This window comes from Prionailurus bengalensis, chromosome D2, assembly GCF_016509475.1.
Source record: "Prionailurus bengalensis isolate Pbe53 chromosome D2, Fcat_Pben_1.1_paternal_pri, whole genome shotgun sequence".
Taxonomy (NCBI): Eukaryota; Metazoa; Chordata; class Mammalia; order Carnivora; family Felidae; genus Prionailurus; species Prionailurus bengalensis.
This window is the reverse complement of record NC_057351.1, coordinates 54,609,410-54,624,734: the sequence shown is the minus strand read 5'-3', so window position 1 is coordinate 54,624,734 and position 15,325 is coordinate 54,609,410. Positions and strand designations below refer to the sequence as shown.

General features: G+C 43.4%; 1 protein-coding gene across 6 annotated transcripts in view; it reads left to right on the top strand.

The window, feature by feature from the left end:
• Positions 1-15,325, top strand: part of ALDH18A1 (aldehyde dehydrogenase 18 family member A1) — a 41,805-nt gene that overhangs the window by 22,708 nt on the left and 3,772 nt on the right. For all 6 annotated transcript variants that reach the window (XM_043597087.1, XM_043597088.1, XM_043597089.1 and 3 more), the window contains exons 8-16: positions 1,153-1,277; positions 2,944-3,088; positions 3,705-3,778; positions 4,926-5,019; positions 7,192-7,412; positions 9,969-10,106; positions 11,963-12,158; positions 12,264-12,385; positions 14,392-14,578. In XM_043597087.1, the coding sequence (XP_043453022.1) occupies positions 1,153-1,277; positions 2,944-3,088; positions 3,705-3,778; positions 4,926-5,019; positions 7,192-7,412; positions 9,969-10,106; positions 11,963-12,158; positions 12,264-12,385; positions 14,392-14,578 (1,302 nt within the window). The remainder of the gene's footprint in view (positions 1-1,152; positions 1,278-2,943; positions 3,089-3,704; positions 3,779-4,925; positions 5,020-7,191; positions 7,413-9,968; positions 10,107-11,962; positions 12,159-12,263; positions 12,386-14,391; positions 14,579-15,325) is intronic.

Sequence of the window (15,325 nt, the reverse complement as noted above, 5' to 3'; positions counted from 1 at the left end):
ATAACCTTGCCCATGTTATTTTTGTATGAAACCAAAATAGTGTCAGAATCCAAGCCTGTGATCTCATATCGTAGTGCCTTCTGAGAAAACTCCATCCCTGAGTCCAGGAGCCGTGGAGTGCTGGGTTGCAATGGACAGAGGTTGGAGAGGTAGTTTTTCTCTCCCTGTAATTGCTGCCCATGGTTAGCACTGCTGCATTTTATACCGGACCCTGATTCCCTCACTCCTCTGACTCCCCTTTTCCTGGAGGTGATGCATATAGCAGTATTGCATTAGAGATTTAGAATATGAAGCAGAGAGGGCTGTATTTTCACATGGGAAAAGTAGTAACTTAAACCAAAAACATCCCTGCCCACATGTCCTTGAGCCAGTCCCCAACCCCAGGCAGTTCCTCCCTGTACTTAGGCCTTGATGTGACTCCATTTTTACAGGCCCTTCATTTTTCTTTCCAAGGCTCCAACTGGCTGTGTTTACTAGTGAAATGGTGTAGATTTTTAATCTTGGATTGTATGCACATAACATTTCATGTAACTCATATTTTATGTTATTCTACTCAACTATAAAAGGGACATAGGCTTTATGGTCATAAGTCCAGACTGAATGCCAAGAGTTGTATGCTCTTCTGCTGACTCAGCATAACCTTCACAATGACTTCCCCATAACACAGGGATTATAATTAGTGACTGTTTCAAAGGATGTTGTGAGAGTTCATGAAAACCTGTCTCACATTGCATCCCACTTGGAAATGGTTACATTATAGTATATGGCTACTACACTGTTTCTGCAGTAGCCACTCATCTTTTTCAGTTACTTCCTTAATTCAGCATCTTAAGTAGCAGTGGCAGAGGTGAGGACAGCTTCCCAGTAGACAGTGGAGTGGGCAGGGCTGATAAGTGTTGCACCAAGGATATGGACATGCTGTGATGCTGGCAAACAGAATATAAAAGTATGTATGGAAAGTCCTGTTGCTGCTTTTCAGCATGGGTAGACTATACAGATCACTTGTTCTCTTTTCTGGTTAGAGCTGGTAGAACACAGACTTCATCTGGATCAGTCACATACAGAGTGGTTGGCAAGTGCCCAGGGGGATGTCTGTCTTGGGGGGCATGCCTTCCATTAAAGCAATACTGCCAACTCCTGTCTGCTTTTTAGGTCTCTTTGACAGCCCCCCAGGGTCAGATGATGCAAAGCTCATTGATATATTTTATCCCGGAGATCAGCAGTCTGTGACCTTTGGAACCAAGTCAAGAGTAGGCATGGGTGGCATGGAAGCCAAGGTAAGGGTCTGATGCTGTTACTGCCTGTAACAGCTAAAAAAACCAAACAATATTTTACCCTTTTTGCTTTTTTTTTAAGTTTTATTTAAGTAATCTCTACACCCAACATGGGGCTAGAACCCACGACCCTCAGATCAAAAGCTGCACACTTCTCCGACTGAGCCAGCCAGGTGCCCCTACCCTTTTGACTTTTGTGATTGTTTGGGGGCTAATGGCTAAAATACTAGGCACATACACACTTAAATGTGCACATGTCTAAATACAGGTATAATGCATATTGTGTACCTATATTTTGTCATGTCTGTATATGTATTCTCTTCATTAATATTACATAGTGTGTTCATGTTATAAAGTCGTCAAGGGCAGGCTCCCTCTCTCCCTCTCCCTCTATATATAATTTTTTTTTTAAGTTTATTCTGAGAGCATGACAGCACGAGTAGGGGAGGGGCAGAGAGGGAGGGAGACATAGAATCTGAAGCAGACTCCAGGCTCTGAGCTGTCAGCACAGAGCCCAATGTGGGGCTTCAACCCACGAGCTGTGGGATCATGACCTGAGCCAAAGTTGGACGCTTAGCTGACTGAGCCACCCAGGCACCCCCTACTTTAAAGATTTTCTTAAATTTTTTTTTAAGTTTATTTATTTTGAGACTGAGAGTGTGAGTGGGGTAGTGGCAGAGAGAAGGGAGAGAGAGCATCCCAAGCACGCTCCACACTGTCAGTTCAGAAAGCCTGATGCAGGGCTTGGAACTCACAGACTGTGAGATCATGACCTGAGCTGAGATCATAAGTCAGGTGCTTAATGGACTGAGCCACCCAGGGACCCCAAGATTTTTTATTTTTTTTAAGTAATCTTTACACCCAACATGGGGCTCGAACTCACAACCCTGAGATCAAGAGTCACATGCTCTATTGAGGAAGCCAGCCAGGTGCCCCCGCTCAACTATTTCTTACGAAATCTTCCAAAAATTTTTCTCTCCCATTAATTGTTCTAAAAAGTAATACTCTTGGGGCGCCTGGGTGGCGCAGTCGGTTAAGCGTCCGACTTCAGCCAGGTCACGATCTCGTGGTCCGTGGGTTCGAGCCCCGCATCGGGCTCTGGGCTGGTGGCTCAGAGCCTGGAGCCTGTTTCCGATTCTGTGTCTCCCTCTCTCTCTGCTCCTCCCCCGTTCATGCTCTGTCTCTCTCTGTCCCAAAAATAAATAAAAAACGTTGAAAAAAAAAAAATTAAAAATAAATAAATAAATAAATAAAAAGTAATACTCTTAAGTTACAGCATCAATTGTAGGAATGGCAAAGACCTACAAAAGAGATCTACAAAAGTTAAAAGAACTCAGGATCAGATTCTGGTTAAACACCAGGCTGGACACTATGTCGAGGCACAGTAAGTCAAATGTAGAAGTTATGAGTCCTAGTACTAGAGAGTCTTTGAACACTGAGCACAAAAGGCAGATTGGCTCATCTTTAGCACGTACCAGAGTTGGGCTGGAGAGAGAGAGAGAGCAAGGGCTGAGTGTGTTTTCAGAGCTTCTGAGTTGTTCAAAACATTCCTGCATATACTTCAGTTGCTCACTATCACATTGTATTCTCTTTTTGCGAGTTTAAAGTATGGATGACTAGACCCTGCAAAAGTCTGAATGTTATGTTGGGATCTAACCTCTCCTATTAGGTGAAAGCGGCCCTCTGGGCTTTGCAAGGTGGCACTTCTGTGGTTATTGCCAACGGAACCCACCCAAAGGTGTCTGGACATGTCATCACAGACATTGTGGAGGGAAAGAAAGTTGGCACCTTCTTTTCTGAAGTAAAGCCTGCAGGTAAGTAGTTCCTCATTGAGTAGTCACACCATGGCCTAAATGAGACCAAAGATTGAGCTCTCCTCTAGGAGTAGAGATCACAAAATTGATGTGTTGATATTCTGAAGTACGGTATTATTTCAGACACTCTTTGCAAAATTGGACTTTGCTTTGCTTTTGTAAAGTTTAGCGAACCTGCCCAACTAGGCTTCCCATTCTCTCTAAAACCACTATGTTAAAGAATATGAGCATCCATTCTCTTAAGAAACATTTGCTAGGCCTATGCTAGAGGCCTAGAAATGCAAAGACACTTAAGACAGTAAGACATGGTATGTACTCTCAATTGTTCGCAAAGATATTGCCATATAACCTACATTCAGAAATGCAAACACATTAGAGAATATAAGCTAAAGTGGAATTGAAAAGAACTCTACGAGATGTAACTTACCCCGGAAATACAAGTTTCTTGTGTTTATGCCCGAGTTAATCTAGTGTATTCTTTTGCCATTTTATTTGTCTGAGTGACCTCTAGGAAGCAAGCACACCAAGACACTGAGCGTTCATTCCGTGCACGTTATGAGTCTGTGCACGTGCTGGGTTGCTGTCCATGATCTGATGTTTGCAAATATTCTTACAGGTCCTACCGTTGAACAGCAGGGAGAAATGGCTCGAGCAGGAGGAAGGATGTTGGCCACTTTGGAACCTGAGCAGGTAATAACCTTAGCCAATAGTTCGGTTGGTTTTCAGACTGAGTCATGCTGTGAGGCTTAGTGCAGTCAAGGCTGCCATGTCCCCCTCCATTCCTCTTGTCCCCACAGAGTTATTCTAGTTACAAGTGAGATTCAGATTTGTTCTGCCTTTTCTCTCTCTAAATTTTATTTTCCCTTTTGTCTTTTGTAGTCTGTGGCCTAAGGTAGCTTTTTATCACTATGTTTTGATCAAAAACATCATGAACATGGTGAGACCAAGGAGGTTTCCTAAGCCTCACACATACTGGACACGGAAATGTAGGAAAACTGCTTATTCTAACACATCTGAGTCCCCTGACTTACCCATTGGATGGAAGCTCCAGAGCCTGCCCTCTAGTCAGAGGCCTGTCCGCAGTGAAGTGGCAGACACTGCAGGTCTGGAAACAAGGCAGTCACAGAAGCTGGGGATTGGCTTCTCAAAGCCTGTGTTGTTAAGGATGTTGTGTTTAGATTTTTTCTAGGGAGCACTTTGGCCTGAGAAAAAAGAAAATTTTAAATAACTACAAGTAGAGAAAGGAAAGCAAAGGAAGAGCTTAGCCTGTCTCTCTAAACCACTTCCCTTGGCTTCTTCAGTGATCACACTGATTTGCCACACTTTTTAACCTAGGTGGGTAAGGATTGAGATCCCTTCAAGCATCCAGGACTGGGTTTTCCCCTTTGAGTGAATTCATTAAATAAGTAATTGTCAAAATTGTCAAAATAAGTAATTGTCAAAATTTACTTAATAAATTATATAGCCAGTGAAACTGAGTATGCAGAGATGTATGTATCATGCCAATTCAAAATGCTAGCCCCCATCTTGGGTTTGGGGACTGATTGTATAATTCATTGTGCCTTTTCCCCACTACTGGGCCGTGGTCTGCTAATCATAATAATCAGGAATGGTACAAGAGGAAGAAATACAAGAAGTAGAAGGAGATTAGTAGTGAGAGAGGAAGGAAAAAATGAGGGGAGCTGAGGTGTGTAATGGTTGATAGGATGTAAGGAGATTTCAGTCAATGATGACTGGATTTAGGAGCAAGGCCTGGCCCATTCAGAGGAGTAGGTTTAATGGTATGGGTTCTTCTGGGATTAATGTATTTGCTTGTTTGTTTTACCTTTCTTCCTAGAGAGCAGAGATTATCCATCATCTGGCTGATCTGTTGACGGACCAGCGTGATGAGATCCTGTTAGCCAACAAGAAAGACTTGGAGGAGGCAGAGGGTAAGGACCACGCGATTTGGAGTCAGTGTTATGGAGGGTTTGGTTTTGGTTTTTGTTCTTTGTTTTACTAATAATTCTTACAGTGTAGTCTGCCTAAAGACAAGATTGTTATATGGGGCACCTGGGTGACTCAGTTGGCTAAGCGTCTGTCTTTAGCTCAGGTCATGATCTCATGGTTCATGGGTTTGAGCCCCACATCAAGCTCTGCGCTGTGTGGAGCCTGCTAGGGATTCTCTCTCTTACTCTTTCTCTGCCCCTCCCCTCCTCACGCTCTTTCTCTCTCTCTCTCTCTCTTAATAAATAAATAAAAACTTTTAGGAATGTAAAAAAAAAAAAAAAGATTGTTATAGAAGAAATTTTATATTATGCATCATTTTTATTAAAGGCAGCTTGCTAGTATTCAAATTATGCATACAATCTCCAGCTCCTTCCCAGATACTCCAGTACAGCCCTCCAAAGGAGCTTTTTCTGTACCCACAGGTCATGAGCCGTGGATACTATGGCAGTTTCAGGACAAAAAAGAAAAATACTGAGGACTATTTTAGACATTTCACTAATAGCACCCAACACCTACTAAGTAAGGCCTTTCTGTGTGAAGAAATCTTTGATGATAATCTTATACAGTTCTTTAAAGTAAAAGAATTAAGACCCACTGAGGTTAAAGCTATTGCTCAAGGTCACACAATTAGTTATTGGCAGAAGTCTGACTTCTGACCTCAGTTCTGTCTCTCTGGAAATTCATAAGGACGCACAATGGCTTACGAACAAAGTCCTGGCTATACATGAGCATGGTGGTCCCCTTTGACTTGCTAAGTCCTTTTCAGGAAATTTATCATAAGAAACTATTTCAAGAAGAGAAAACTGCTCTGTATGTAAAGATTCTTGGAGCAGGGTTATTTATCACACTGAAAACTGGAAACAACCTCAGTGTTTAACAACATAGGTCTGGTTAAATGTGTTAAGCTGTGTCAACTCAGTGGAGTATGTAGTAGTAATTACAACAGTTTTGGCAACATGGAAAGCAAATATGCATTGTGAGGTGGAAAACTAGAATGTAACATTTAACATGCACTGTGTTTGAAACTTGATATTAACACATAGGGAAAAGTGAAGAAAACGGATTGATATAATTGGTTGGTAAAATGATGATTCAGCTTTTTTCTTAATATAAGGTAGGTTCCTCCTTTCCTAAGTAGAAAACTTTGTATTATTTTATCTTGGTGGGTGTGACTATAAAAAAGAAAGAAATTTTTCATCATCTCATTTCAACATTAACCATAGTAATGATTTGTGATATGTGATTCCACACGATTTTCCCTGGTACATATACATGTGTATATATGAATATGTGTGTGTGTGCAGAGAGAATCACACCATGCAAACAGTTGTATTTAAATTTAAAGAAAATTCTGAATATGAACTTACCATTATTAGGAGCACCTTGGTGGCTCCGTTGGTGAAGCATCCAACTCTTAATCTCAGTTCATGTCTTGATCTCAGGGTCATGAGTTTAAGCCCCATGTTGGGCTTTACACTGGCCATGAAGCCTACTTAAAAAAAGAAGAAAAAAGTGAACTTACTATAATTCTATTTAAGTTTTTATTTAAAAAGGAAACATCTTTATTGCTTCTGATTATAAAAATAAGGCAATCGTTATAAAACATTAAAATAATGCAGAAAGAGATCATCACTGTTCTTGATGGCTTCCAGACATCTCCACATGCATATATGCAATATTTGTTAAATAGGATATTATCATACATGCTCTTTTGTAGTTTATCTTCTTCAAAAACTGTATCCTGGACAGCTTTCCATGTCAGTACATATAGATATTTGTAATAACCGCCTGGTAGTTCATTGTCTAAATGTTTAAGCAGAATTTGATTTTATTATGTAAATACTGTGACAAGTATTCTCATTACATGCAAGTTTGCTCATGCGAATGACAAATTTATGGAATTGAATTTGCTGGCACAGAGGGTATTGGTGTACATACCTTTACGTGTGAAATATACTGCCAAAAGCCCCCTAGAAAAACTAAGTGGCATGTCGTTGTCTTCTCAAGACCCGCTAAATTCGTGTCTGTTCCTAACACAGTGCCGTGTGTTCGGTAAAGCAGCTGCAGCCTGTCCAGAGCCACTCCTTTATCATGTGTTCCTCACACCTCTTCAGGGAGACTCGCAGCTCCTCTGCTGAAACGTTTGAGCCTCTCCACATCTAAATTGAACAGCCTGGCCATCGGTCTACGGCAGATCGCAGCCTCCTCACAGGACAGCGTGGGGCGTGTTTTGCGTCGAACCCGAATTGCCAAAAACTTGGAGCTAGAACAAGTGACTGTCCCAATTGGAGTCCTGCTGGTCATCTTTGAGTCTCGCCCAGACTGTCTACCCCAGGTATGTGCCTGCTATTGGGGTAGGGGAAGAATATATTTTCAGGACCCAAAATCTTCCAAAGATGGTTTTCTTTTTTTCTTTTTTTGGTGAGAAGTTCTTATCTTTTTTTCTCCCCCAGAGATAAGTTTTTGAGACTTCTCAGGTGGTTCTTAAAGTAATTTATGTTATTGATTCTTCCAGTGATTCTAAAGTAGGTATTCATATGTCCATTTTACAGTTGAAGAAACTGAAGCTTATAGAAGTTACTATTCCTGTCACACTTATAACAGATGCATCTTCCCTAGCACAATGCAGGAGCACATTTCTGTATGTCTTCACTCACTGGGGCACTGTGTTCCCTGACCACAGAACCCCTGCTAGCTTACTGCAAGGTCATTCATCTTGTAGCTGGTTTTCCCCATGTGAAAAAGACCCCTTTGTTCTCACTGTCACAGATGGCCTCCTGTAGGTAAATCTCTCAGGAAGAAGAACTTCCAGTAGTTAATGAAAACTAGAATGCAACCCTTTTAAGGAATTTGACATATTACAGGCTAATGTTGAGAAATCATGTGTTTAAAAGATTTTTTCCAACAAGCCATGCCTTGATACAGGGTGGCATTAGAGGGTTGTCCCACTGGTTACCCTAAACACTTTAAAATTTGGGGACAATTTTCCCACCAGACTGACCAGTAGGATGATACCAGCTTTTTCTTTTCACTAGCCTCAAAATCTCAAAGAGAATATCTATTTTAAAACGTAAAACGGGTGCCTGGCCAGCTCAGTCAGTAGAGTGTGCAGCTCTTGATCTCGGGGTTGTGCGTTCAAGCCCCATGTTGGGCATGGAGCCTACTTAAAATAAACAAATAAATATCTAAAGAAAAACAAAACAAAAACAGCACCTCTTTGCCATAGGGCACAGGGTGAGCACAGGAGCCTGAAATGCTTTGTGGTAAATATTCCCTGACATGACCTAAAACCAGATTGTTCACCCCATACCACGGGGTCTGTCCTCAGCCCCTGGTGGGTGCTGGCACACTGCCCCCTCTGGCCACACACCTGTTTGCAGAAATACCAAGTGAAAACTGTAGAACCCCAATCTGCTAGTAGGAATGAGTACGTGATGTTTTTTTGCTACCTTTCATCCATACTAATGGGTACTTCACGTGGAGAAAGGTTTCTTCTCTAGCCAACTACAGCTCATGTTCCTCACCTGGGGTCTTAACTCTGGATGGCATCACAGAATCCATGAATTATAAAAAAATTGTATGCAGTTCGGTGTGCTAGTGCATTTATATAGAGAAGATTTACATTACTTTTTATAAGGGGTCTATGAGCAACAAAACCAATAAAGGATTAAGAGCCACTAATTGAGATTAACATGCTCAGGCAAGGTTTTTTAGTAAAGTTCCTTTTATTACATTATAAAAATGGGAAGATTTTCATTCATCCCAAGAACATTCAGAAAGTTAAACTTCAGGGGACTCCTGGGTGGCTCTGTCAGTTAAGCATCCTAGACTCTTGGTTCCGCCTCAGGTCATGATCTCGCAGTTCGTGAGTTCGAGCCCCACATTGGGCTCCATGCAGACAGTGCAGAACCTGCTTGGGATTCTCTCTGTCCCTCTCTTTCTGCCTTTCCCCCACGTGTGAGTGCATGCGTGCCTTCCCTCTCTCTCTCTCTCTCAAAATAAATATATAAACTTTAAAAAAAAAGTTAAGCTTTAGGCCTTAGATGATCAGGTTAGAGTCCTTAACTCTTTGCTTTAAGAGGGTAACTAACCCTCCTCCTGGGTGGTCTGCTTTTTCACTGGAGTATTTCTGCAAACAGGTGTGTGCCCAGAGGGGGGCAGTGTGCCTGCATCAGCCAGGGGCTGAGGACAGATCCCGTGGTATGGGAGTCCTTGGTGAACAAGCTGGTTTTAGGTCATGTCAGGGAGTATTCACCGCAAAGCATTTCAGGCTCCTGTGCTCACCCTGTGCTCCCTGCTTGTGCTCCTTTCCCAGAAATCTCCACAACAGCTTGTCCAGGGTCTGACGGGTCTCTAGTCTGCTCCAGGTTCTCAGCACCAACATTTAGAGCTCTCAGAAGAGTTACAGGGCCGGAGGAAGATGTGGCCAGAGAGACCACCCAGCCTCAGCCAGAGGCAGCTAAGCTCCCTGTCCTCCACCAGGGCCCAAGTGGGGAGGGGGCCATGTGACGCTGGCCACTTAGGTTACTTTGCTAATGGTGCTAAGGAAGCTGTATAGTTTAGTTCCTGAGATTGGGTGCTTTGGCTCTGGAGTCAAGACTTCTGGCCCTGCCAGTTATAAGCTATGAGACTTTGGGGAGTCACCAACTTCTCTGGGCTTCAGTGTCCTTATCTGTAAAGCAGGAGATAAAACAAGTATTTAATTCACTGGAATACCATGAAGTTTGAACAGATTAGGCCTTATAAGGGCCTAATGACAGGCCTTATAAAAGTGCTCAGCAAACACTGTTAATGTATAATAATCACTATAGTATATAAAGTGCTCGGTGACTGCTGTTACTATTACTGCATTTTCTCTTTGGTTCACTGCTCTCTCCCCTTTGATCTGCAGGTGGCAGCCTTGGCTATAGCAAGTGGTAATGGCTTATTACTCAAAGGAGGGAAGGAGGCCACACACAGCAACCGGATTCTTCATCTTTTGGCCCAAGAGGCCCTCTCAATCCATGGAGTCAAGGAGGCCATACAGCTGGTAGGTCCCTGGGAATGAGCCACATCAGACTCAGAGGGGTTGAGTTTGGCGTTTGGGTGTTTGAAGCAAAGCTTACGTAGGTCACGTAAGGCCAAGCCATTTTTATAGGCAAGCTTGACCGCAACAGGGGCTTCCTGGTCCACATGGGTTTTCAGTGGCTTAGTGATTTAGGGCAAGTCACATGAGACAGATTTTATGAAAGTTTGTCATAAACCATCGTGCAGCATGTAAGAATGAGGTCATGCTATTATCATTATTGTTATTATGCTCATTATGTTAACCACTGTCTCACTCTCCTCAGTCATCAGGTGGAGTTTTTGAACTAGACAGTAGTAGGTACAGCTTACTGAAAACTTGCTGTGGGCAAGGCAGTTTCCGTCCGTTGTCTCATTCAGTCTTCACATAACCCATAACAGGAATGTGCCATCAGAACGAGGGGGAAAAACAGGCTCAGTGGTGAAAGTAACTCACCTAAAATCGTGCAGTCTGTTGTAAAGTTTACATTTGAACCTGGGCTAATTCCAGATCCTTCTCTTTCTCCATCAAGGCCTACTTACTCTGACATTCCAGGATTCTGCTGGTTGCTGGGGCAGTGTTTATAAACCCACTGCATTACGTGCCCCATAACAGGAATTGGGTTTTTTTGTTTTTTTTGTTTTTTGTTTTTTTTATGTCACCACAGGGGGTGGAAAGGGCACAGATGTTAGGGATTCAGATCCCAGCTCTACCACATCTTACCTTAATCAGACAGGTTTCCTCCCACCCCCACCCCTCTTCTTATTGACGTATAACATCCATAAAGTAAAGTATACAAATCTTACCTGAAAAACTCTGTGACTTTATCCAAATATCTCCGTACACACATACGTAGCCACCAGCCATATCCAACTGTGGAACACTTCTAGCACCCCAGAAGGCTCCCTTGTGCCCTTCCTGATCAATATGCCCCACCACCACCAAGTAGCCCCTTATTTACTTCTTTCACATTCACCTTTCGCTTATTCTTGAACTTCATTATAAATGGAATCATACAAAATACACTCTTCCGTGTTATGTTTCTTTTGTGTATCTTTGTGTCTGTGAGAACCATCCATATTGTTACATCCAGCAGTAGTTTTCTCTTTTTATCACCATGTGGTATTCCATGTATGTGTGTATACTGCAGTTATCCTTTCTTTTGTTGGCTAACTTTTGGGTTGTTTCCAGTTTTGGGTTATGCAGAATAAAATTGTTACAAACGTTCTCATACGTATGTATTTGTGTTTCTCCTGTAAATAACATGACCATATGGGTGAATTAAAAATCAAGAGGAAGAGAAAAGGCCATCATCATCTCAGTGTCCTGAAACCAGGGCTTCACCCCAGGGGAGAGCTTGTCAGCGGCACCCGTGGAGAAGCAGGACTCCTTAGCAAGACCCAGCCGGTCCTGAAGGCTGTGGTTGGAGAAGCCACAGGGCAGCACCTCCGTTGTGATCCTCCTGGCCAGCCATAATCTGTAGCTCCTCTGACTTCCAGAGGTAGCACTTGGTACTTTGCTACCATTTTGAAAATTATCTGCCCTGAGTTGCAGTGCGTTGTGTCCTAGTCGTATCTTTCCTGCTAGACTCTGAGCTCTTAGACAGCTGGGACATGTCCTCCTGTTTTGTAATGCAGAGCACAGCACCTAATGTGTAGTGTTTGGTTAAGTATTTGGTAGATGATATCAGGACTCTTTTGGAATAAGTTTTCACAGCACCTGATTTAGTTCTCCCGAGGTACAGACTTTTGTACAGACTTTTATCCGTAAAAGGGGTGCTGCTACTTTGTATTTCATGAGGTCAGATGTCACTTTTCTGTTTTTATTCTCTACCTCTTCAGGTGAATACCAGAGAAGAAGTGGAAGATCTTTGTCGCCTAGATAAAATGATAGATCTGATTATTCCACGTGGCTCTTCCCAGCTGGTCAGAGATATCCAGAAAGCTGCTAAGGGGATCCCGGTGATGGGACACAGTGAGGGGATCTGCCACATGTATGTGGATTCAGAGGCCAGCGTCGATAAAGCCACCAGACTGGGTGAGCTAGATGGGGCCTCTGCTGTGTGCAGGCAGAATATTTAGCAGATCCTCTGTGACTTGGGAGCATGTTAATAGAAACAATTATTTGTCTTCCTTCTTTCAGTCCGAGACTCTAAATGTGAATATCCAGCTGCCTGTAATGCTTTGGAGACTCTGTTAATTCACCGAGATCTGCTGAGAACACCATTATTTGACCAGATCATTGACATGCTGAGAGTGGAACAGGTACAAGTCCACAGGACTCCTGTGTCCCTTCCTGTCTTCCATTTTGAGATTTAGAAGCCTGTGGGTAGCTGCCTTACCATTTAAGGCAATTTAAGAAGCAATACTTTTGAGCATCTGCTGTGTACGGAGTTCTATGCTAAGTACACAGAGAGGAGTAAAACCTATCCCTGCCTTCTCACAGTCTAGCACAGAAGAAACCCATGCTCACATAGCTGTATTACAAAGTGGAATGTGGTAAGTGCTAAGAGAGGTCAAAGATAAGACAGATCACATGGCAGCCCACTTAAAAGGACTGTTTCTGGAACCATTTATTCAGGCGGCATAGTTTAAAGTTTATGTTTCTGAACACGCGTTTCTGTTGGATTTGGTTTGAAAAGATTGTGCAGAAAAGTTTTCAAACCAGAAATTTATATGTGTCCACCTTGCCACTAGGGCCTTCAATTAACCAATATTAATGTACTTAATACAGTGGTATTTGGGAGTCCACAATTTGTATGATATTCTCTCTGGAATATTTTATTACCATTCCATTGAGGTTATAAAAACCAGTGCCAGTAAGTTTCACACAAGTGTATATTCCATCTTAAATTCCTAATTGCACAAAAAAAAAAAAAAAAAAAAGATGCTCTCCAGGCAAAAATGGATAGTCTTAAGCTTTCTGGCAGAACACATTGTAAGCTTTAATATCTGATGCCATGGCACCCTTTCAGAATTATGTAAATAAACACAGTATCTGGATAAAGTGGCTGCTGGCCTTGGTTGCTTTGACCCTGAGTGTGTGTCACTTCCCTTTCATCCTTTAGCTGGAAAAGAAGGCTCTAGTCAGCTTGTAAATGGACATGGTCCCTCTGAGAACCTGAAAGGATTGTTTTGAAAATGAAAATACACCACAAATTAAAATGGGGTCAGATCACGTGATCACTCATGTTTGGAGCCTTACTTGACATTACTGGCACCTATGTATGCCAAACACCACACTGGACTGGGCTGGACTAGACAGGAGGAAACTCTCCTTTAGCCAGGAATAAACCCCTCCAGTCCTGATTCAGACACAAACCTATGATATTCTTAGTCATTCAAGTCAAGATTGCCTTGAAATTCCTCAGATCAACATCAGTCAATGTGTGTACCTCATCTTTGTGTTGCGGGAGGTAAACCAGCAGGGTGACTTGCCCAGAGTGAGGGTTCAGGGATGGGTTTCCTGTCCACGAAGAAGGTGGTTGGAGAAAGTGGGGTTGCAGGTAGAAGGGCCTCAGGAGCAACAAGAACAGGACATGCTCTGCTTGTTGTAACTTGAGCAAAGGCAAAAGCTTGGTCCCAAAGAACCAAGCCATGGGAGGTCTCAGAGAGTGAAGCCTAAGTGGGATCAGACTTATGACCGGGGCCTTCAGTGACCAGCCTCCAGTTCTTAAATTCCTCCAGCCAGGAGCAGGATGGTGCTGAGCTGAGCCTAGAGCTGGGGCCTGACTGACAAAGTTGGAAATCTGACAGGTAACCATGGTTTGAGGCGGTTGGTTACCAAGTGCTCTTTTCCTCTGAAGCACACTTAGGACTTATTCAGAGAGAAGGGAGTAGAAATATATACAGGCCATCTCCTCCTTTCCATGTGAGTCCAAGACTACGTGTCCCGTATGCAGGGAATGGGATTTTTATAGCCAAGTGTTCATTTTAGTAAGATGCCAGCAGTCAAGGCTTATGTCAGTAGCCTGTTAAATGCCTTGCACATTCTTAACATTCAAAGGCTTCCTGCTTAAATCCCTGCTCCAGTTTTACTGAAGGCCCATTGCTGGCAAGTGGCCAGTCAGCATTTTCGAAAGCAGAGCATCCTGGAGGGTGGTGGGCGGCTCCTAAAAGGAAGTCGAAGGCTGGTTTAGTTGTCCAGGCCACGGCAGCCACGGGCTCCTCCCCTGCAGGCTCATCTGGCTGTTTGATTCTAGACGAAGAAGAGTGAACTGACTGACTGCTCTTGGGTTTATATTGTTACCCCTCGACTTCCTCTGTTCCAGGTGAAAATTCACGCGGGCCCCAAGTTCGCCTCCTATCTGACCTTCAGCCCCTCCGAAGTTAAGTCTCTCCGAACTGAGTATGGGGACCTGGAATTGTGCATTGAAGTGGTGGACAGCGTCCAGGAGGCCATCGACCACATCCACAAGTATGGCAGCTCGCACACAGATGTCATCGTCACCGAGAACGGTCAGTGTGCGTGTGCACACGTGCTTCAAGTGTGCAGCACCTGCTTTTTCTGCTTTGGTCTCCGTGGGGTCCAGCACCTCTCAGCCCTTCTGGCTGCAGGAAAGCATAGTCTGAATACACTAATGATAATACCTGGCGTTGGTTGGATTCACGGGTCTGCTGCGTGCTCTCACATCTGCCACATTATATTGTCACAGCACCCCCAGGGGAGGAGGTGGGGAAGAGATGGTTAGCTCCACTCTGAAGACGACTCCCTCTGTGTCACAGGTATTACCTTTGAACTTCTACAGCAGTCTTTCCGGGTTATGGGAATAAACCCATTTACAGCTGAGGAAACCTAGGCTCGGGAGGTTAAGGGCAGAAGCAGCTCACCACACTCATTCACTCCACAGATAAGTACTGAGAGATACACGTAGGTGTCAGGCACTGGAGGCCCAGCAGTAAAGGCAGCCAGTGGTAAATGGCCTCCTCCGAGGATCTACAGACGGTTTATTGGGGAATCACAACACCACCAGTTTGAATAGCTGACGTTTACTGAGCGCTTACGTGTGCTAGGCTCTGGGATGAGTGCTTTGTGGATGCCAAGTCATTTTATTCTCTATACAACCCTATGAGCTAGGTAATATTGCCAGTCTGCATTTTGCTCTGGCACAGAGAGTTTCAGAAACCTGCCCAAGGTCACCCAGCTATTGAGTGTGGAATTGGAATTCAGACTTAGGCATTCTCACACTGGAGCCTATAAATAAT